Source organism: Apiospora kogelbergensis, assembly GCF_038363985.1.
Source record: "Apiospora kogelbergensis strain CBS 113332 chromosome Unknown utg000007l_segment0_segment0, whole genome shotgun sequence".
NCBI classification, from domain to species: Eukaryota; Fungi; Ascomycota; class Sordariomycetes; order Amphisphaeriales; family Apiosporaceae; genus Apiospora; species Apiospora kogelbergensis.
In genome coordinates, this window is record NW_027117424.1 from 3,376,583 (window position 1) to 3,397,011 (window position 20,429).

Consider the following 20,429-nt stretch of genomic DNA (forward strand, 5'->3'; position numbering starts at 1 on the left):
GAAGGTGCTCCTGCGGCACAACTTTCAACTTCCTCTCCGGCAAGCATGTTCTCTCTTGTCTTGTTGAAATTTCCATATTCTTTCTCCAGTCATCTTCAGCTCTGCCCGTGAACATTTTGTCCTTTTGTCGACGCCGGCTTGCTCAACGAGAAGTGAGTCACGTAAGTGGACTTTCCCCCTTGCCATACTAGCATTATATAATATTGCACCACGCCATCCAGCAACATGGCATTATACATGGCAAGCCTAGGTGCGGTCAGCGCCATCATCCTTGTCATTGCTGTCATTGCTGTTCTCCTTGTCCTTATTTACATGATCGGAAAAGACATATACTTGCTCACTCTGCATCCCTTGGCAAACTTTCCGGGGCCGATCTTGACGGCAATCAGCCGAGTCCCCTACTGGGAGGCCTGCCTCACAGGGAATCAAGTAGCATGGATGCACAACTTGCATTCCAAATATGGCCCAGTGGTTCGGTACAGCCCCAATGAACTCAGCTTCATCGACCAGGGCGGTGCAGAATGGAAAGCCATTCACGGCCATGAGAGGGGAGGCAGGGAGCTTCCCAAGGCTCCAGAGTGGTTCGTTGAACCGGCCAATGGCAAGTGATTCCACCACTTTAGTACTGGATAAGGCAGTCCCGCTAACCAACGTCATGGTAGGTATCTACGGCATCAACAGTGCACCTAGTCATGAAGATCATCGGCGCTTCCGGAAACTCTTTTCGCCTGCCTTCTCCGACCGAGCATTGAAGAGCAACGAGCCGATCCTGAGGAAACATGTTGGTCTCTTGATGTCCAAGCTGGGTGAAGCTGTCCAGGGATGCTGCACCGTCGACATGTTGCAAATGTTCCAGTTCACCACGTTCGACTTCATGGGGGACCTCACATTTGGCCAGACCCTCGGTCTTCTCAATGACTTGAAGTACTCAGGCTGGGTCGAGTCGCTGTTCAACTCTCTCAAGGTGATCCCGGCGATCCAATTCATCCAGTACTACCCATGGCTCAGTGCGCTGTTCAGGCTTCTCGAGCCGCAGTCGGTCAAGGACATGAAGTACCAGCACTTCAAGCACTCAGCCGACCGCGTTGACATACGGCTCGCGCGTGGCGCAGATACGCCAGACATTTGGACCATGGTCCTAGCGGCCAAAGGAAACCAGAAGCTCAGCCTCGACGAGATGTACTGCCACGCCGATGTTTTTATGCTGGCAGGAACAGAGACTACAGGTAAGCAGCTGATACAGCCCCCTTGCCTTCAATCAAATGCCCCCATGCTTACATAGAATATCCAAGGTACTTCACTTTCGGGCATGACCTACCACCTCTTGACCAACCCCGAAAAGCTGGCAATCTTGACCAAGGAAATCCGCTCTCATTTCGCGCAGGATGCCGATATCAACCTACAGAGCACCGCCGGCCTCGAGTACCTGAATGCCTGTACGTATCTGGCTTCTTCTACAATCACCACCGAGAACAGGCTTGCTAACACGAAGCCAAACTGACAGGCATCCAAGAAGCTCTCCGAATGTACCCCCTGTCCCCGTAGGCGTCCCGCGCGTAGTCACCGCCGCTGCAGGCCGGACCATCGGAAACCGGTGGGTAGCACCGGGCACTCGCGTCTCGGTGAACCACTACGCTACCTACCGCAGCTCCCTCAACTTCAAAAACCCCGACACTTTCGTGCCTGAGCGCTGGATCACGACAACCAACAGCGGCGCTGGCGACAGTTCCCTCTACAAGGACGACCGGCGCGACTCTTTCCAACCGTTCGGCTACGGCCCTCGAGACTGCCAGGGCCGCAACTTGGCCATGCACGAGATGCGGTACATCATGTCGCGCTTGTTGTTCAACTTCGACGTGTCGCTCAACAACGAAAGCGTGGGTTGGACCAAGCAGAGGGCTTTCGTTCTTTGGGAGAAGAAGCCTTTGTTATGTAAACTACAGGCTGCTGCATCGTGAAGATCTGCAAGTGATACATTTGTTTTGACAATGGAGAGCGAGACGACGCGAATAAAGAAAATAGAGAATTGCCAATTGTTGGTCTCAGTCTTTTAACTGTATAAGCTAGGAAGAAATCAATCGACTAGTTTGCATTTTCACATTTGCATGCGGCGTAATGACTCCGACTGTGTTCCTTACACGCGTTATCAAACCCATTGTGTGCTGTGCGAAAAGCCCGAATTTCCTCCATCGGTTTACGGATCGTACAACAAACTAGGACAGGGTCTCCCGCACCATGCTGGAGCTGGCTGCATGAACGTCACGACATACAAGAAAAACTACGTAATATTTGGCAGCCACCAATGGCAACAGAACATACTGTTGAACGGATGTGATCCTTAGGTTCCACAGAAGTTGACATCACCCCCGCCCCTTTTCTCCCCCTGCTGCGGAGTGATCAGTGGCCTGGTGGATATACCGTGAATAATTGGGGCTCTGTAAGATTGATGGCTCGAGACAGAGGCCGCAAGAGCCTTGACAGGCTACCCGCTGTGGGGGTAAGTAGCTATCTGGGAACTGCGTCTGAATCTAGGCTTACTTTTTGGGGGTCTGATCGGAGCAGTAGATTGAGAAACTCTGCCGCAGGGGATAATTGGAAATAACATGGTTTTTAAACTAGAATAGTCCACCGTAGCATCGGAAACTAAGGATCTCGCGGGATCCAGTGTTGCAGGCTAATGCCAAGGGGTTACCAGATTCTAAGTTGCAATAATTATGCTATTGCTGCCCTATACTAAGAATGATCTACTTATACCAGCCCTGCCATAGTAGTCGTTACAAAATTGAATAATACAGTAAGTAACGAAGTAAATACTACACATAAAGAGGTGTGTCTAGAACTCATCACGGCGCTGGAGTCCCCGCGGGTAGTTCGCTTCCTCATCCGACGTGTAGTGGACCGAGATGTTCGTCTTGCGCACGATGCGCGAATCCGGGGTGTTGTCGAGGATGGCCTTGTCGCTGTGGCTATCGTTGACGTCCCTGTCGCCGACCGAGACGCCCCAGCGGTCCACATCGCTGTCGAGCATGCTGTGGCCGTCGTGGGTCCGCTTGCGGTTGCTCAGCGCGTAGGATGACGACGGGTCGGACTTGGGTCCCGTGCCGTTCCTGCCGCTAGGGCCGCCGCCGCTTGCGCCGCTGGACTTGGTGCGCCGGAAGAAGGGGCGGTAGAAGGGGACCGAGGCTGCGATGATGGTGGCGCTCACCTCGGCTACTAGCCAGATCAGAATGACGGCGGTACCGTAAGTGAAGTCGGCACTGCGGGAGATAAAGGGGATGGTAGAGGTCTTGTAGAGACCGACCACGCCAGCACTAAGTAAAACTAAATGTTAGCTTGCTGAGTACTGTTTTTTGGTGTTGATAATGCATCCATTGGTAGAAACTTACATGAGACCCAGGCTCATGGACAAGATGATACCGATCTTGTCCCGCGTCTTCATCTGCAGGCCCCAAATAACCACAGTTGGGAAGGCCGTAAGAACCAAATCCATGATAGCCGAGTAGCCAGCGGCGTAGACACCGAGTCCAATGACGGAGTCACCCGGTACGCAGCCTTGCTGGTCGGGCGTGGCGCACTGGTAGAACTGCACAATGGATATGCTTCCCATGGACAAGAGGATCGTCGCCAGCATGAACCACAGGGCCATCTTCTGCCACGTGGCCTCCACGAGCCGGAGTAGCGTGATGATGAAGGAGGACTTGGAGACCGCGACAGCCCAGACGGCGAAGAACTGCCCCACGGGAAGCCAGAAAAGCAGCTGGGGCAGCTTGGTCATGTCGAAACTCGCGTCCAGGTGGTGGCCCAGCCCCAGGGTGGTCGTGTAAATGGATATGACGATGAAGACGGCGAAGAGGAGCTGTGGTATATGGATCGTTAGCTCTCACACATGCACGCGCTCGTTAAAAAGTTCGGTCAGACTATGGTGACGTGAAAAGGGCATACCCAAGATGTTGCCAGAACGTAGTCGTCAATACCCTGTTTAGATTTCACAACGGCCTTAGCAGCAAAGCGTGCACCCATGAAGAAAAAAGTGAGTACGCCGCAAATAACCATGGTGATGGTCATCGCCATAGACACGAAGCCCGAGTCGGCCATTTTAACGATTAGAAGCAAGTAGTTCCCTGGAAATGAGGGGGGAAAGGAGCGTGTAGAAGGAATAACAACGGTGTTGTGATGCGAGACCTCGAGAAGCCAGTCTCAGGGTCTTGAGATTAAACATGCACGTCGAATTCATCAAAGTGGAAGAGCCCTGGGACAGAAGTTCACTGATATCTATAGTCAACGAGAAGAAATTCTAGAGTCCTGCAGCAACAACAAGATGAGGGCCGGATTGGACATCCCAACAGGATGCCGATACACAGTCTTTGATCCTTTTTTCGATCGTCAGGCCTATAACAGAGACCGAAACCGACAGTAACCTGTCAGATTAAGGCTCAGTCGTCTGGCAGGGTCTTGAGCAGGTATAAAATCAGCTCCGGTACGGTATGGTTGTGACGCAGCACCATTTCTCTGTCACAATTGAGGCGTCGTCATATTCGGCCGGTTCTCCGGTTCTCCAAGCTGACAGAAAACCAAGACCGAAGGCCCTCTGGAGACGTTGGATGTTTGGTATTGCGCCTATCGTGCTTTCATGTTGCGGGGTTTGTAGCAAAAGACGCAAAGATTTCCTATTTGCCCCTACCATACCGTCCTAGCCGTTGTCGGGCCTGCGGTTACTGCGCCGTGATGAACTACGGAGACAGTCGAACAGGGGCCTCACATCCCGGCCTATCACACCCCCCTTAAGGTCACATCCAGTGGGGGGCACTCCAGTGCGGTTCGTCGCAAGTCTCTTGTTTCCCGGGAACATATGGGATGAGGACCCCCGCACGAATCAGATTCGGCCGTTGACAAATACGGCGAGGATCACAGGCGCTCCTACAACTGCAACCCTAAGGGCACGACACAGCAAGCAAGATTCCCACAACAGGAAATGGATGCATCGGCCCACGAGTGAGGCACAGCAATGAGCATCAGCATCTCCTCTGTCGGCATATGGGCAGGCTGTTCCGCAATATAGTGTAGTCCCTTGCAGTTTTCACAAGCAATGTAATCTATCACATCCAGATTGCCATCCACGACCGTTTCGAAACGTTCCCCCGCGCCTGCATCAGCACCTGCATCGTCAAGATGCGATTGGAGCTTGGGTTTTAACTCCAGGGTCCAAGGATCCTGTTAACTTCACAAATTTCTGACAGCTACCCCTGGCGAGCTCAGATCACAGACGAACCCGAGGAGGACGCGGAGAGCTGACAAGTGTTTACGTGTCTTCCTTTTTCTCTGCTTACCATTCGGATACCGAATGCTACACACCAAGGCGGGAGAAAAGAAAAGCAGCAATTTCAGGTTAACCTCTGATCATTTTCACGAAACAGGTGGCACAGTCTTGGTGTTACCTGGTCTTTAATTTCTCCGGGTATCCCAATCTTAACTATTGTTGTATTATCTTTGTTTTTCTTTTGCGACTATCAGGTATAGTGCCAACTTCGAACGGCCACGAACAATGGGGGCCGTCGTCTCATCCACTAGCGGCGTCTTGCTAATCTGCGTCCTCGCCGTGGCCGCGTACATTGGGTCGCGCGCGATCCGGCCTAGGCCGCTGGCCGGCATCCCGTACAACCGCGATGGCGCCGCGAAGCTGTTCGGGGACGTGCCAGAGATGATGGGCTTCGTCATGAAGACGGGGCAGGTTTTCAGCTGGCTCACCTCGCTCACCGAGCGTCACCAGAGCCCTATCGTACAGGCCTTTGTCAAGCCCGGCGCGCTGCCGTGGGTTGTCCTCACCGATCCGCACGAGTCTCAGGACATCCTCCTGCGGCGCACCAAGGAGTTCGACCGCAGCGGCTTCTTCGGCGAGCTCATTGGCGGCATCCTCCCCGAACAGCACATCCAGTTCCTGTCAAGCGACGCTCGCTTCAAGAACAACAGAAACCTCATCAATCACCTTATGGCACCTACATTTATCACCACCGTCAGCGCCCCGGAGATGTACAAAAGCATCTTAACACTCATCAATCTCTGGCAAACGAAGTGTGAGATGGCGAAGGGTCGCCCATTCTCAGCGCATCACGACGTCACCTATGCAGCGTTGGATGGCATCTTTGCCTCGTCATTCGGGCTGCCGGAGGCCGACAGCAATACCATCCAGCGCCTCGAAGCCGTGGAGCAATGGACGCCTGAGCTCCCCAGCAGCTTCGACGAGCCGGTGCCGTTCCCCGAGGGAAAGGTGCCGCTCCTATTCTCGTCCGTCCTAACACTGGCCAACTCGGTCACCGACACGCAGCTCTCGCCGGCGCCCGTCTTCACGTCCTGGGTGCTGCGCAAGCTGCCCTATATGATCAAGGCGACGACCGTCAAGGACGACTACATCCGCCGAAAGGTGCGCGAGGCGGAGCGGTTCATCGACCAGGGTGTCACGCAGCCCCAGAGCGCGCTGCACTCGGTGCTGCTGCGCGAGAGAGAGGTTGCGGCCAAGGAGGGGCGGCCGCACGACTACTACAAGCGCGCCATCGCCGACGAGTTCTTCGGCTTCATGATGGCGGGGCACGACACGTCGGCGACGGCCGTGGCGTGGGGCGTCAAGTACCTCACCGCGAACCAAGACGCGCAGGCCCGTCTGCGGGACGCGCTGCGCGACGGGTACGCCGCAGCGGCGCGGGAGAGGCGCGCGCCCACGTACGACGAGCTGGTCAAGACGCCGGTCCCCTACCTCGAGGCCGCCGTCGAGGAGATCCTACGCCACGCCAACACCATCGCCTTTGTGGTGCGCGAGGCGCTGCAGGACACGACGGTGCTGGGCCGCGCCGTGCCCAAGGGCACCAACGTGTTCCTCATGGCCAACGGGGCCGGGTACCTGAAGCCCAACATGCGGGTCGGCGACGCGGACCGCAGCATCGGCGCGCGAAGATCCGAGGGCAAGTCGCTGACGGGCCTCTGGAACGACGGCGACGTGGCGGCGTTCCGGCCCGAGCGGTGGTTGAAGGAGGACGGGTCGTTTGACCCTCAAGCCGGGCCTCAGCTGGCCTTCGGGCAGGGCCCGCGTGGCTGCTTCGGTCGCAAGTTAGCGCTGGTGACACTCAAGATGCAGTTCGCCTTGATCGTGTGGCACTTTAGGCTCTTACCGACACCTAAGGCGTTGAGCGGTAGCGACGCCGTGCAAAGATTCGCTCTAGAGCCCAAGCAATGTTACATTCGCCTTGAGAGGGCGGATGTCTGATCGCATTATCACGTTTTCGCGTTAGCCAAATACATCAGCTCAACAACTAATTAATTCCATACAATTTCTGGTGTAGTACTCGTGTATTTCCCCTGGTTCCTACCGTTACTTTTTCAACCTCCGTGCCGACATTTTGGCGGTTGGTCAGCTTACATCTCGCAAGTTAACCGCCGACCGCCGATGCATGGACAAATTATTAGGCCGAATGCCCTGGGAACTAACCCCCTAAATCACTTCTCTAGGCGGCACTACTGGGGGTGGCATTCTGCGCGTTGTCTCTAATTGGGCCTCTGACCAAGTTGCTTTCGTTAGTCCGTCTCATTCGATGTCTAGATTTAGCTTCGGGTCTCTACTCCCTCCTATCATTCCAACACATCCTACGCGGACAATGCAATTCCCGAAATTATACGAAGCCTTGCTGATGTGCGACTGAGAGTATCTGTCAAGATGGCGCCGCGTAGACTGCATCATCTCGAATGCTTATATAACATAGGACTATCACGACAAACCACACTCGGGGCCATCTATCTTTCTCATTAAGCATTCATTCTCAATTTTCCGGCGATCAAATAATTCATTTGCTTAAATTTCATCACGATAAGAGAAGCACTCATAATGGCGGGTACACAGAGGAACATCGCAGTATTGGGCGGTTCCTACGGGGGCATCTCCGCCGCCCACAACATCCTCAAGCACACTCTCCCGCATCTGCCCGAGAAGGAGACCTACCAAGTCGTCCTCATCAGCCCCGCATCGCAGGTCATGTGCCGCCCCGGCTGCCCACGCGCCCTAATCTCAGACGACCTACTGGACCAGTCGCGCTTCTTCGTCGACATTGCGACGCAGTTCGAGCAGTACCCGAAGGGCAGTTTCCGCTTCATCCAGGGCACCGCCACTGAACTCGACCACCAGAGCCGGACGGTGACGTATAGCTCAGCAGCCAGGGGCGGTGGCGAAGACAGCAAGCCAGAGCGGATATCATTCTACGCCCTGGTGATCGCCACGGGAGCTTCCACGCCGTCGCCGCTCTTCAGCTTCGGCCCAGACGAGAAAGCGCTGCGAGCCAGCTGGGCGCGCTTCCGCCGGGCGCTCCCCGCGGCGCGGAGCATCGTCGTGGCGGGCGGCGGGCCCACGGGCGTCGAGGTGGCCGGCGAGCTCGGCGAGTACCTCAACGGCCGCGCGGGCTACTTCCGCTCCAAGCTGGCGAGCCCCAAAGTCGCCATCACCGTCGTGACCTCGGGTCCGCGAATCCTGCCGGGTGTGCTCCGCGACTCCCTCGCGGAGAAGGCCGAGGGCCTGCTCGCCCGGGTCGGCGTGACCGTCATCAAGAACACGCGCGTCGCGAGCGTGGCGCCCGAGGGCGCGGGGACGGATTCGGAGAAGACGAAGCTCGATGGTGATGTGCTGGCGACCAAGACCACCGTGACTCTCGAGAATGGCGAGACGCTCGAGGCGGACATCTACATCCCCGCGGTCGGCATGAAGTACAACACCGGCTTCGTGGCGCAGAGTCTCCTCGCCGCCGACGGCCGCATCGACACCAACGCGTCGACGCTGCGCGTGGACAAGGCCGGCCCGCGGGTCTACGCCGTGGGCGACGTGTCCTCGGCGGCACGGCCCGCGGTTCACAGCATTCTGGGCCAGATCCCTGTGCTGAGCGCCAACCTCAAGCGTGACCTGCTGATCGAGGCCGGTGTCCAGGACGGAAAGACGGCCGGAGAGGACCGCGTCTTCAAGGAGGATACCTCGGAGACGCAGTTGGTGCCGATCGGCCAGAGCAAGGGCGTAGGCGCCTTCTCCGGCTGGGCGGTTCCAAGCTTCTTCGTCTGGTTGATCAAAGGGCGTGACTACTGGCTCTGGACCACGGGGAACTTGTGGAGTGGCAAGCAATGGATCAAGGAGGGATAACTCTGGCTGGATGGACTCTATGGTGGTCCCCGGCGGCAGGATATTACTCTTTAGGTATGGAATTTAGCAAATCACAGCACTGTTTTCAACTTTCACTTCAAAGGGCATAAGCCACTTCCCGTCGGATTGGATATTCATGTAACAGCCCTTGCGGAATTTCTTCTATTATCTATAGGCTACAGTCTGCATCATGTCTTTATATATATCATCACACTTTGACAGGCTTCTGGCCTGCTTTAACCCACTCTGGAACGACCCGCTTCAGGAACTTCATGAACTTGAAAAGGCCGACTGCATGTTCCACGTTGCCAGCCCGATCAGTGACCTTCTCCGGAAAAGCGATACCCGCCCCGAACAGCCCCGGGACCGGCTCCCGCGTCGCGCTGTCCACAAAACCGCCAGTGGTGTCATCGAACTCGACATCGATATCATCGGGCGTAAACGCGAGCTTTTCGAACCCGACGGCATGCACGACGGAGTCGCACCGGGTCAGGTCGCGCAGGAACGCCTCCTTCTCCTTCTCCGGCCCGCCCGAGCAGTCGACGCGCGTGATGACGTCGCCCGCGCCGCTCTGCGCCAGCCGGTCGCCCTCGAGATACTGCCGGCCGAAGTCGGCCGCGACGCCTTTCAGGCCCGTGTTGTCGTGCAGAATCCACCCGTCCATGTACTGGGCGTATTTGAGCTCCTTGTGTCGGGTGAACCACTTGACGGTCAGGTGAGGGTGCGACCCGCGGCTTAAATTGAACAGGTTCCTCAGTAGCAGGATCGCACTGTGCGATGCTCCGATGACGCCGACGGACGTCGGAGCGTCTTTGTTAATGTGATAATCGAGACGAGAAGGCTTGAGCGCCTCTAAAAGAGGTATTTCCCGGGGCTCTCTCCCGCGGGGCAAGGGGAGTTCGACGGTCTTTGGGTTTGAGCCAGGGCAACAGACAACGATTGGCGCGACGAGGTCAAATTCCCGGGAGTTTTGCGCTAGAAACGTAACGATCCAGTCCGACGACACTTTACTACGGGCGAGTCTCCTCGCAGCGCCTTCCAGGCCGACAACCGAATTATCGCGCAGTAGCCCGTTCGTGAGCGTCTGCAACATATCCCCTGCGTAGTGCAGAGAGCATGTGGATTTGGGTTCGAGGGCGGCCAGTTCGGTCAAGCCATTCGGCTCCGAGGAGGCCTTGGCAACCCGCCGGAACGACTCGAAGCCAGTGCCGAAGTCGAGGAACGTCTGCGCAATGGTGTTGCTGGGGACCTCTCGGTAGTGCTTGTTAATCATTCCTCCTTTGAAATTAGAGTCTACCCAGGCTATCCGGCTGCCGCGGGGAAGGGTGTCTAGCAGACAGCCCAAGGCTGCGATGCCTCCAGCCCCACCACCTACCACAATGGCAGAGTACTGCCCTGATGGGTTTGCCATGGGTTGCTTGTGGTTCCTTTCCAAAGGACTAAGGGCAAAAGGCCGCGCATTGCGAGTCGGATTTTGCAAGATAAGGGGTCGCCCAGCCCCCAGCGCGAAGCAACGCAGAGACTTTGATTGAAATGCAAGTCTGCCCCAATGTCCAGCGCACGACTGGCTCTTGTTGAGCAAGCTTATTTTGGACGACATGTTGTCTTGTGCGTTTCAAAAAAGCGAGTGACTTTGTTCCGTTAACGAGAGACCTTCTGCAAGTCCATAAGATGAGATATCTCGGATCGTTATCTGAGTTCGTGAAATGTATGGTAGGAGACCTTTTTGGAGTTCAGGGTCCAATTAGGCTGAATAATCTCGAACTGCGCCACAAGCGACGGGACTTGCTGGCACGTGACCATCAGATTTAACGGAGGTAGTAGTAGCTACAAGTACGTACCTGAGTGGAGACCCCCTATTCTATACGATTCCTACATACAGTCAGACACTTAAGCAGAAATCAAAAGAGATTAAGTAGCCAGCATTCGAATTTCATTAACATTTAGTCATCTAATGAGCGACGAGTGAAGAGAATGAACTATGGTGCCGGATCTCAATCCACCCCCGTTGGTCGATGTTGGATCTTCTCAAACGGGAGACTTTCAGGATTCAGCCATGTCCCCTTCTTTCACAATTCTCCCCGTTAAAAACATTCTCTCTTCCCAGTTCAGAGCCTGTAGAAGCAGAAACATGTCACCATACCATTGCCGCTCTGATCTGGAAAGACCGTCCCGCAGACTCAGGCATTCTAGCACTTAGCGCCGCCTTGGTTGCCGCCGCGGCAGCTGTTCCTGCGGCAGTCGCGGATCTCGGTCCACTTGCCACCCTTGCACTCAACCTGTTCGTAGCAGTATGGTCAGCAAACAGGGTACTACACAATACCATAGTACTGCACTGGGCAGTTAGGTTCTCAGAACGGAAAGTATAATACGTACAACACCGGTGCGGTCGCAGCCGCAGAAGTGGCGGTCTCCGTTGGAGGACTTGCAGGGGCTGTTGGTGCGACGCTGGTCGGCACCGTAGCCGGCGCCGCAGACATCGCGGGCCTGGAGCTCGGGGATGGCCCCAAGGTCGGGTGTGCGGGCCTCGACGTCAGGAACGACGGCGGCGCTGACGGCCACGGCGGCCATGAGGGTGGTGAAGATGGTGGTGAATTGCATTTTGAAAGAGTTTGAAAGGGTTGGTGGTTGTTGGATTGTGTTGTTGGGACGAATGTAGTAGTGAGATAGAAGGCTGGTGTGTGAGGATGAGTGAGTGTTGTGATTTTGAGGGAGGATATTCCTGGGTATTTATATTCTTTCAAAGACCTATCTGAAGCCTTCTTCCGCCTTGTTGCCTCAGGGCGATTCAATCTACATGAGCCCAGTATCTTCTTCAGACATGGCAGGGGGCAGTGTTGACCAGGATCGACGCCTAGCCCAGCTTGACCTCTTGCCTATGCGTATATCTGTTGTACTGTGTCGATGGCAATCATTGCACTCGGTAAGGTAGCCGTTGCTCTGCATCGTGAGCCAAGGACGGGGTAAACACGAATCCCAACCCGCAAATGTCAGAAGTCTGTTCATGTGATCACGAGGACATCTTCCCGAATCGAACCCACTATCATGCGTTTTTATTGAAATCCTCCTGAGAACCCCTCAAGGCTCAACGACATCAACCGCGTCGGAGATCGTGGTTGGTCGGCTGAAGGCAGCTGTTGCAGATCACTCCTGAACTCATGTCAGCCCAGTAACTTGGCTGCAGGACAGTGTATAACACATAGCGCTTGGAATCCGTGCTATACGACGAGGTGATCGACGTATGCCATGTTGTCATTCAATAATGAATAGCTGTGCTTACTGCAGTAGTGGGTCTTGGTGATGTGACGCTTACAAAGTATAGCCAACATGGTCTGTCCAAAACAGAGTTAACTTTGCTTGTCTACAGACAGACTCTGAGAAACTTGGCGTAGTTTGTTTTGTTTGTACTTGAACCTGCCTGCATAGTGGAGGATACCTTACACATCCAGCCCCTCCCACTGCGAGCGAGGTGCAACTGAAGCAAAATAGTGGAAATAATAATGTCTAGTTGGGCGTGCTCGTTCAGACACTTTCACGACTCAATACTGCAATTTTATGAATATAAGAGTGCTTACTATATTTATTTTACACAACTGCTCTCATATCAATACCAAAGTCAGAATTCCCCAATCGCTAGCTTCCACTGTTCAGTGCCACATCTATAACCAGACAAATTCCCATTTTAGGAAAGTAGATGTAGGCTCACACTAACGGGAAAAGAGGGTCTGTATAGTGGCGCTTTGCGGGCTGTATCGTGCAGGATGCCAATAGCTTCCCCGGCCCCAAAATGCCGAAACGCGGCGTCTTCTAGCGCTTACCGCCAACTCAGTTGGGTTACGTAAAGACCAACAGAGACCAATCCGCTGCTTATATAAATGGACATTACATGCATGACAGGTCATAATATAAGTGGTGGTAACAGACTACTGCCTCCGCCGTAAGCCCTATGATGAGGCGTTGCTGGCTGTGTCTAATTTCTGGTGTACCTTTTCTCATTGGGCTGGCTGCGAGACCGTCAGATGTGCAAGAAACGAATAGAGACCCCCCTCATTCTCAGCTGCCAAGACCAAGCAAGCCTCGTCTATGTCAATAGCTACCGATACCCAATAAGCACCTTTATCGTGGTTGCATGCAATGTCCTTCTCGTTAGCGACTCCATACTGAGCGACGATCTTTCGGCGGCCCTACGGACTGACTTCGTATGGAACCAAGCATGCAAAAGAAAGAAAAGGGCACGCGTTAGCGAGAGGGGGTCTCGCTCGGCGGGAGACTTGGGAGCGGACCCTGATGAATACGCCGTATATATAGCGCCTCATGGCTGGCTGCATAGTAAGGAACAAGACGAGAAGCCACCGATCTTTCAGCAGACTTGCGAAGAATAAGGGCAACAATAAGGCAATTACTTCATGTCATGTTGGCACCATCCCTCTATCCTTATGGTAATTATCTATTCTGTTTCAGTTGGATCGACAGCCCAAAATCGAACCGAAAGCAAAGAACAAAAATGCTCATTGCCTAAAACACAAGCGAGGATGGTCCTTATTGTCCCAACCCTGTTATTCCTTTTGACCAACGTTTTGACTTGAAACTCACAGTGGCAGGGACGTCATGGTCATCCACACAAGAAGGACGGCAATGCCATTCCGCTGTAGGTATGATTTACGACACACCAGCCCCTTACGTACCTCTCCTCCTCTGAACCAGCAGATTTTTCCATTCACGCTGCAACATCCCAAAGGAGATGATATCATGCCACTCCCCATTCATAAACACGGCCTCGCGCTGTCTCCCCTCCAGCGTGAAGCCCAGCGTTTGGTACAGCTTGATGGCCCTCTCGTTGTACGAGGCCGCGGCGATCTCGACGCGATGCAAGTTGGCCCACTTGAAGGCCCAGGCCAGCGCCCAGCGGAGGGCCTCGGTGCCGTAGCCTTTGCCCTGGAACGGCTTCGCGAGCTGGAGGGAGATGCGCGTCCGGCGCAGGTGGGCTGTCGTGTCGGAGGTGTACTTGTGCAAGAAGAGGAAGCCGATGGGCAAGTCAGGCTTGCTCTCCTCCTTCTCCTTCTTCTTCCCCCATCTACCCACTGATGCAGTCGTGGCGTCGATAGCTTCCCCAGGCAGGCAGATGAGCAGCCCAAGGAGCGCGCCCTTCAGGCCCGATTCGATCTCGGAGTAGCTGACTTCCCTAGTGACAGGCACGAACAGCGATTGGTTGCCCATGACACGGCTCACGGGGTCCGAGAGGATCGCCTCGTGGATGAAGCTCCTGTCCTCCTCGTTGTCCTCGACGGGGCGAAACACCAAGCGATCCGACTGGAAAGCTGCTCTCGCGGCATTTTCCATGGCTTCCATTTTGAGAATTCCTATCTCAGTAGAGTTGCATGGCAGGATGTATCAAGAAATGCGCAACGGTCGCACTGCGTGATGGCCACTAATGACTCTGCCGAGGGCGACAGTCCTTTACGTAAATGCTAGGAGATGACCAAGTCCAACAACAATGTGGTGAGCTTACTTAGGGCATCCCCCGCACTCGCATCTTACGTTACCGGTGTAGCGGCACAGGGGGATTACATGTTCTTCCGCGAGATCCGGGGGAGCGCATTATTGGCCGTTAATTGGCTGCGTCTGATCAATGTCAGCGGCGCAATCCAGCCTTTTCCAAATTGGCATTACTTGGCAGAGACAGGGTACTCAGTAGAACAACCTTATCCAAACGATGCATCGCTACGTCGTGCATAAAGGAAAGTAGAAACCTAGGTTCGTATACAGACGCCATGTTTTCATTACCGTGAAGATGGGTTCATAAGTCAAACGCAAGAAGACGATGCTCTTGGCAATGGAATGAAAAGCATACCGATTGCCCGTGAGTACGTGCGGTTGAAGGCACGTGACAGATAAGATAGCAAAATGGAAATACATTGTTCCTACGAAGAAGCTGCTGTGCTGGCTGGCTGGGCAATTGGCCCTCATGAAGAGCCAAGCCTAGCAGGCCAAGCAGCCAAGTGGCTTGGCTACTAGGCCTCGTAATCGATCCGACCCCGATCGCGTCGTCCAGTTTACGAACAATCTTGCAATGTCCGGATGTCGTGATGAAATCCAGGAATTGTCTCGAGTCAATGCCGCTCGAGCCCGAGTGAGCGACAAGAAGTTTTCCAGATTTGTACATAATGCATGCACAAGGTGGAGGCCATGCCGGTTAGCGCCCGATTTGGCTCGATTTAGAACACGACGGAATGAAAGGTTTTTCTCCCAATGACGAGGATATCAATATCATTCGGGTTGTCGGAAGCGGTTCGAGCTGACTGAGAGCAGTCGATCGATAATGGCGAACTAACAATAGCTCAAGCGACCGAACGGCTTGACTTGCGGGTGCACAGCGCGACAACTGGAGATAGATATACTTGTGCATACCGACACAATGGTTCAGGCGCAAGTGTGTAACCCTACAGGGACCTGGCATTGGCAATCTTACAACTTTGCACCCGAATTACGTGGCTAGGCGCGGAACAGTTTGATGCTTGACTCGCCCTCGCTCTAGCTGCCAGGAAATTGGTGGTCTGCAGCCTGTTCAATGCAACCACAATCAGGCACAGCAACAGGCGACGAGAGAAGACAAACAGCGCCAGTCCAGGCTCTGCAGGGGGACAATTGCTTGGTATTGGTTTGCTGGGACCCAGACCGCTAGGCTATTGTCTTCTCGTCAGGGGCTTTGTTTATCCTGTCCACGTCACCCACCCAGCGCTGGCCAGGCCCAAACAAGGCACTGGACGGGGGGCCGTTGAGGCTGAGCCGTCGGCGGCCCGGGAATACGAGAAGCACTAGTGCCGGCAATTCCACCTTTCCAGGAGCCAAAACTGGAGATGGTGTTGACGAATCCCTCCTGGACTGGCAGACTTGGACAGCGACCGTGTCCACCCACGCCAACTCCATTGGCTTCATTTCCTTTTCTTCCGTGCCCCCCTGCCAGAACCGAACGGGGCTTATGCGGACCACAGGGGGAGGATGCTTGAAGATGCTTGAAGGTCCGTCTTCCGATCTTGGATCCCGGATGAGATCACTTTCGCTTGGGCTATTGGCCCTTCTAGAACCCGCTGATCCCCTTTCCGCTTCATTTCCACGCCTGCGTTGGCAGCTGCGCCCTTTGCCCTGGCGCCCATTCAAATAGCACGGCGTCCCTTCCTTCGTCAATCACTGCTCCTTTCACCACCACCATCCATTAGGGTTTCTTCATTGATTACTCTATAGTCACTCGCTTTACCAACTCAATACAATCGTTTGTGTATATAATACATCTATAATCAATCAGTCAATATGCGTTTCGCCGCCTCCGTCCTCGCCCTGGCCGCTTCGGCCAACGCCGCCTGCGTCGCCAGACACCCTCCCGTCAACGGCACCTCGGCCTACCCCGTCAAGGGCAGCTCCAGCTACCCCGTTGCCGCCCACAACGCCATTGTTGGTTCCTCCGACTCTAGCGTCAAGGCCGTGAGCAGCAGTGCTTCGGCCCCCGCCGCCGCTGCCACCAGCGCCGCGGCCCAGGCCAGCCCGTCGCCCGCCAGCGGCACCAGCAAGATCGCCTCCGTGCCCGTCAAGAACAAGCTGGCCGCCGCCAGCAACATCAAGGGCTTCAACTACGGTGCCTTCTTCATGAACCAGCAGGCCAAGGTCCAGAACGACTTCGCCTACGAGTTCAACAAGGCCAAGAACCTGCCCGGCACCAACGGCTGGAGCAGCGCCCGCCTGTACTCCATGGTCCAGTGGAACACGGCCAACGATGTTATCCAGGCCATCCCTGCCGCCATCGACACCCAGACCACCCTCCTCCTCGGTATGTGGATCTCCGGTGGCCCCCAGGCCATCGACAACGAGATTGCCGCCCTGAAGAAGGCCATCGACCAGTACGGCAGCCGTTTCACCGACCTCGTCGTCGGCCTCTCGGTCGGCTCTGAGGACCTGTACCGCCAGGGCGCCGGTGAGATCGGCACCACCGGCGACTACCTGATCCAGTGCATCAACAAGGTGCGCGAGGCCATCCGCGGCACCCCGCTTGAGGGTGTCCAGATCGGTCACGTCGACACCTACGACTCGTTCGTCGGCCAGCAGGCCGTCATCGAGAACATCGACTGGCTCGGCTTCGACGGCTACCCCTTCTGGGAGAAGAACAACCCCAACAGCATCGACAACGCCCACGCCCGCTTCTACGAGGGTCTGGACAAGACCAAGGCCCTCGCCATGGGCAAGCCCGTCTACGTCACCGAGACCGGTTGGCCCGTCGTTGGCAAGCAGCAGGGCGCCGCCGTCGCCAGTGCCGAGAACGCCCGCCGCTACTGGAAGGACATCGCCTGCTCCCTCGTCGCCTCCGGTGTCAACCTCTGGTGGTACGATCTCCAGGAGTCCCAGTACGGCCAGGCTGAGCCCGACTTCGGCATCTTCCCCGCCGGCGACCTCGGTCAGCTCCAGCCCAGCTACGATCTCAGCTGCTAAATACCCCCAAACATAAAAAACAAAACTCTTTTTTGGCTAGCGATCAATACCCTATAGACATAGACATACATACAAACGTAATGTAATCATCGCACCAATTGGCGCCTACATCTTCTCACTGTGTGTCGAATTCTGTGTTTTGTGAATGAAGTGATTATTAAATATGTTGGCCGCCGTCAAATAGCACCTCGTAATGAAACGATCAAATAGTGAAGAGACTCTTTCGCTCTAGTACCCTGCTGATATTAGTTGGATGCCAGCGTTACATCCGCCCTAACCTTCGGTACTCCGTAGCACAGGGAATCTTGGATGTCCAGGCCGGTCTACCTCCTTATGCTGTGATATTCTCCACCCGGCACCCAACAGCAGGGCGGAGTTGATTGTTATCTAAACGCTGAGCAAGCCATTCGAACACTCTGGCATAGGAATTCGAATACTCGTCGTCGTGGTCCCCCACTGTATTCCGCTGATAGAGAACGTTGACTCCTACGCGGCACAGGCGATTGACGTAGTCGTCGGTGGTGGCAACGGTAGTCAAACTATCTCCGATAGCGTGGTGTACCAACATGGGCATCTGCGGGATTCCATCTGGGATGCACGCCATTAGCACGGTCATAGATCAGGTAGGTAGTCGTCAACGGGTTCAACTTACGGTATCCCATGTACCAGTTATTTCCCAGCACGCGCGTCATCTCGGGCGCGAGCAGGATCGCTCGGCCGCCGGCGAAGTACTGGAAGATGTCCTGGCCGGCGAAAGTGCCCAAGGCCGTGGGGCCGTCCATGTGCAGCGCGGCCAGGAACGTGGTGGCGTTGTAGGGGCCCTCGGCGCGCAGCTGGCTCACCAGGTAGGCCCGGGCCTCGGGGTACTGCGCCGTGACGCCGAGCAGCACAAAGGGCACGATGGCCGCGCTCCGCGTGCCCGCCACGCCGTGGACGATCTGCGTGAAGTTGGACGGCACGCCCCCGAGCACCACGCCGTCCACGGCCAGGTCGGGCGCGTACGCCGCTTGGCGCTCGGCGGCCAGGCCGCTGGCGAACGCGCCGCCCGAGTAGCCCCAGAGACCGATGCGGACCTTGGCGTGACCGGCGAGTTGGTCCATGGTCAAGACCGCCCGGACTGCGTCTAGAACAGCGTGGCCGGCTTGGGGGCCGGCACTGAATGCGGCCATTGGGCCCTCGAAGTCCGGAACGTTCATGACCCAACCACGACGCAGTCCGTCCAACACAGCGCCCGTGGCGAAGTCTCTGTGAATTGTTGACAAGCCATAGCTTGGGCTGTAGTCTACGTCGAGCGTGTTGTAGGGGATCTGGTAGGAAACTAAGGCTGGAGTACCTCGGCGAGGCTGAGGGGATTGTGCTGGGAAGAAAACCGTAGTCACGGCCCAGGAGGGCTTGTAGAGAGCATTCGTTGACCGGTAGAGGACCTGATAAACGTCCGCAGTGTTGTTCAGCAGAGCAGAGATATTGCCAGGAGCATGGCGAACGCGGAAGACTGCACCAGGCGCGTGAGAAGCGAAATCAGCGGGCGCCGAATACCATGGATCTCGACTTGGTGGTATGGCATCAGGTTGGTCCCGACCGGTGAGAAGGGCTTGCGCAACTCCAAAGAACACCAACGGCAAGACCGCTAGGATGAAAGCCCTGCGAATTGTTGTCATGTTGCAATAGAATCACGGTTATTGTTTAGGAAAGAAAACTAGCAATATTATCCCCAAGGATAGTCAAAGACGAAGAACCAGAGTATGACAGGGCCTGTAGAAGCTGGTATTTATTTGGAATCACCTTGTCACTCAGGCCTTGGGTGGCTCGAGGAGGACCAATGATACTCAATATATGCAAGATGATTCAGATGCACAATACCAAGTGCATGACGTGATGACAATATAAAGCAGAGCATGTTTTCATTGGACAAATCCTGGGTGAAGGAGGCAGTCCCTCTTCGGGATAGAAGGGATTATGCATGTGACGACGACGTTGCTGCAGGAGTCCGTATAGGCAGCGTGGGGCCCGGGCAATCATCGACAAGCGAGTCTTTGCCTATACCAGATGTGTCAAATCGCATTCTCGTCTGGTGGAATTCCTAATGATGTTCGTAATGCAGGGCCATAACTAATACAGCCACTACCTTCGGGCCATCTTCTTCTCCATGTCAGGCTATGCCCATGCCTATTGGCTGACAGGAGCGAGCCGGTGTCAGCAGCATAAGCATAGATAGTGCGCTAACCTGCTCATATCTGCTCAGGACGCTCGACCGCTGACAGGGGGTCGAGTTGCCCGGCCAAACCCATCGAGGATCCCGGTCGGATGTTGGCTGGTATCCCACCAACCAGCTCACGTCGACGTCAGCCACCCCCGGCGCCACAGCCGAAGCAGTCAGTGCGGGCTGCTGGGGATCCCAAGATGGACCTGGCTGATCCGATAAGTCCATGACGTTCTCGTAGGCCTAAAACACGAACTCCTCTGTCGCGCCGTTGTAGGGGTGGACTATATAACCAACACATCGGCACGAAGGGCCGCAATTGCAGCTATCGGGACCACATACACCAGCGTTCAATATAGACGGTATTATCGGTCGTCGGGGAGATAGGATGTGACCAGTGTAAGTTTGTGGTGCCAAGGTATGAGTAGAGGGCTAACCCTCGAAGACCCTGGGTATCACAGATACGTGGGTTCCCTTGACCAGGCCGGTGGTAGCCTAGCGGTAGTATTCTTATGCCTATTATACTTAAAGACATGAGGATTCAAAAGCCTATGCCTGGCTTCTGATATTATAGAGCATCTTGATGAA

At 55.2% G+C, this 20,429-nt stretch overlaps 9 protein-coding genes across 9 annotated transcripts; 4 read left to right on the forward strand and 5 right to left on the reverse strand.

The window, feature by feature from the left end:
* Positions 1–225: 225 nt before the first annotated feature.
* PG998_011471 (isotrichodermin C-15 hydroxylase (cytochrome P-450 monooxygenase CYP65A1)) lies at positions 226–1,958 on the forward strand (the record flags this gene model as incomplete). The annotated part of the gene is made up of 4 exons (XM_066878287.1): positions 226–581; positions 682–1,226; positions 1,293–1,436; positions 1,546–1,958. The coding sequence occupies 4 exons, from the start codon at positions 226–228 to the stop codon at positions 1,956–1,958; spliced, it is 1,458 nt and encodes a 485-aa protein (XP_066727341.1).
* Positions 1,959–2,833: 875 nt separating this feature from the next.
* On the reverse strand, positions 2,834–4,095 carry PG998_011472 (uncharacterized protein; the record flags this gene model as incomplete). The annotated part of the gene is made up of 3 exons (XM_066878288.1): positions 2,834–3,311; positions 3,387–3,856; positions 3,943–4,095. The coding sequence occupies 3 exons, from the start codon at positions 4,093–4,095 to the stop codon at positions 2,834–2,836; spliced, it is 1,101 nt and encodes a 366-aa protein (XP_066727342.1).
* Positions 4,096–5,542: 1,447 nt separating this feature from the next.
* On the forward strand, positions 5,543–7,255 carry PG998_011473 (uncharacterized protein; the record flags this gene model as incomplete). Its single annotated transcript, XM_066878289.1, has 1 exon — positions 5,543–7,255. The coding sequence occupies one exon, from the start codon at positions 5,543–5,545 to the stop codon at positions 7,253–7,255; it is 1,713 nt and encodes a 570-aa protein (XP_066727343.1).
* Positions 7,256–7,870: 615 nt separating this feature from the next.
* PG998_011474 (uncharacterized protein) lies at positions 7,871–9,163 on the forward strand (the record flags this gene model as incomplete). The annotated part of the gene is made up of 1 exon (XM_066878290.1): positions 7,871–9,163. One exon carries the CDS (start codon positions 7,871–7,873, stop codon positions 9,161–9,163), a length of 1,293 nt encoding a protein of 430 aa, XP_066727344.1.
* A 208-nt stretch (positions 9,164–9,371) lies between these two features.
* Positions 9,372–10,574, reverse strand: PG998_011475 (uncharacterized protein; the record flags this gene model as incomplete). Its single annotated transcript, XM_066878291.1, has 1 exon — positions 9,372–10,574. One exon carries the CDS (start codon positions 10,572–10,574, stop codon positions 9,372–9,374), a length of 1,203 nt encoding a protein of 400 aa, XP_066727345.1.
* A 778-nt stretch (positions 10,575–11,352) lies between these two features.
* PG998_011476 (uncharacterized protein) lies at positions 11,353–11,764 on the reverse strand (the record flags this gene model as incomplete). Its single annotated transcript, XM_066878292.1, has 2 exons — positions 11,353–11,442; positions 11,540–11,764. 2 exons carry the CDS (start codon positions 11,762–11,764, stop codon positions 11,353–11,355), a joined length of 315 nt encoding a protein of 104 aa, XP_066727346.1.
* A 2,076-nt stretch (positions 11,765–13,840) lies between these two features.
* On the reverse strand, positions 13,841–14,512 carry PG998_011477 (uncharacterized protein; the record flags this gene model as incomplete). Its single annotated transcript, XM_066878293.1, has 1 exon — positions 13,841–14,512. The coding sequence occupies one exon, from the start codon at positions 14,510–14,512 to the stop codon at positions 13,841–13,843; it is 672 nt and encodes a 223-aa protein (XP_066727347.1).
* Positions 14,513–16,471: 1,959 nt separating this feature from the next.
* PG998_011478 (glycoside hydrolase family 17 protein) lies at positions 16,472–17,641 on the forward strand (the record flags this gene model as incomplete). The annotated part of the gene is made up of 1 exon (XM_066878294.1): positions 16,472–17,641. One exon carries the CDS (start codon positions 16,472–16,474, stop codon positions 17,639–17,641), a length of 1,170 nt encoding a protein of 389 aa, XP_066727348.1.
* A 331-nt stretch (positions 17,642–17,972) lies between these two features.
* On the reverse strand, positions 17,973–19,299 carry PG998_011479 (LIP-domain-containing protein; the record flags this gene model as incomplete). Its single annotated transcript, XM_066878295.1, has 2 exons — positions 17,973–18,229; positions 18,294–19,299. 2 exons carry the CDS (start codon positions 19,297–19,299, stop codon positions 17,973–17,975), a joined length of 1,263 nt encoding a protein of 420 aa, XP_066727349.1.
* Positions 19,300–20,429: the final 1,130 nt, after the last annotated feature.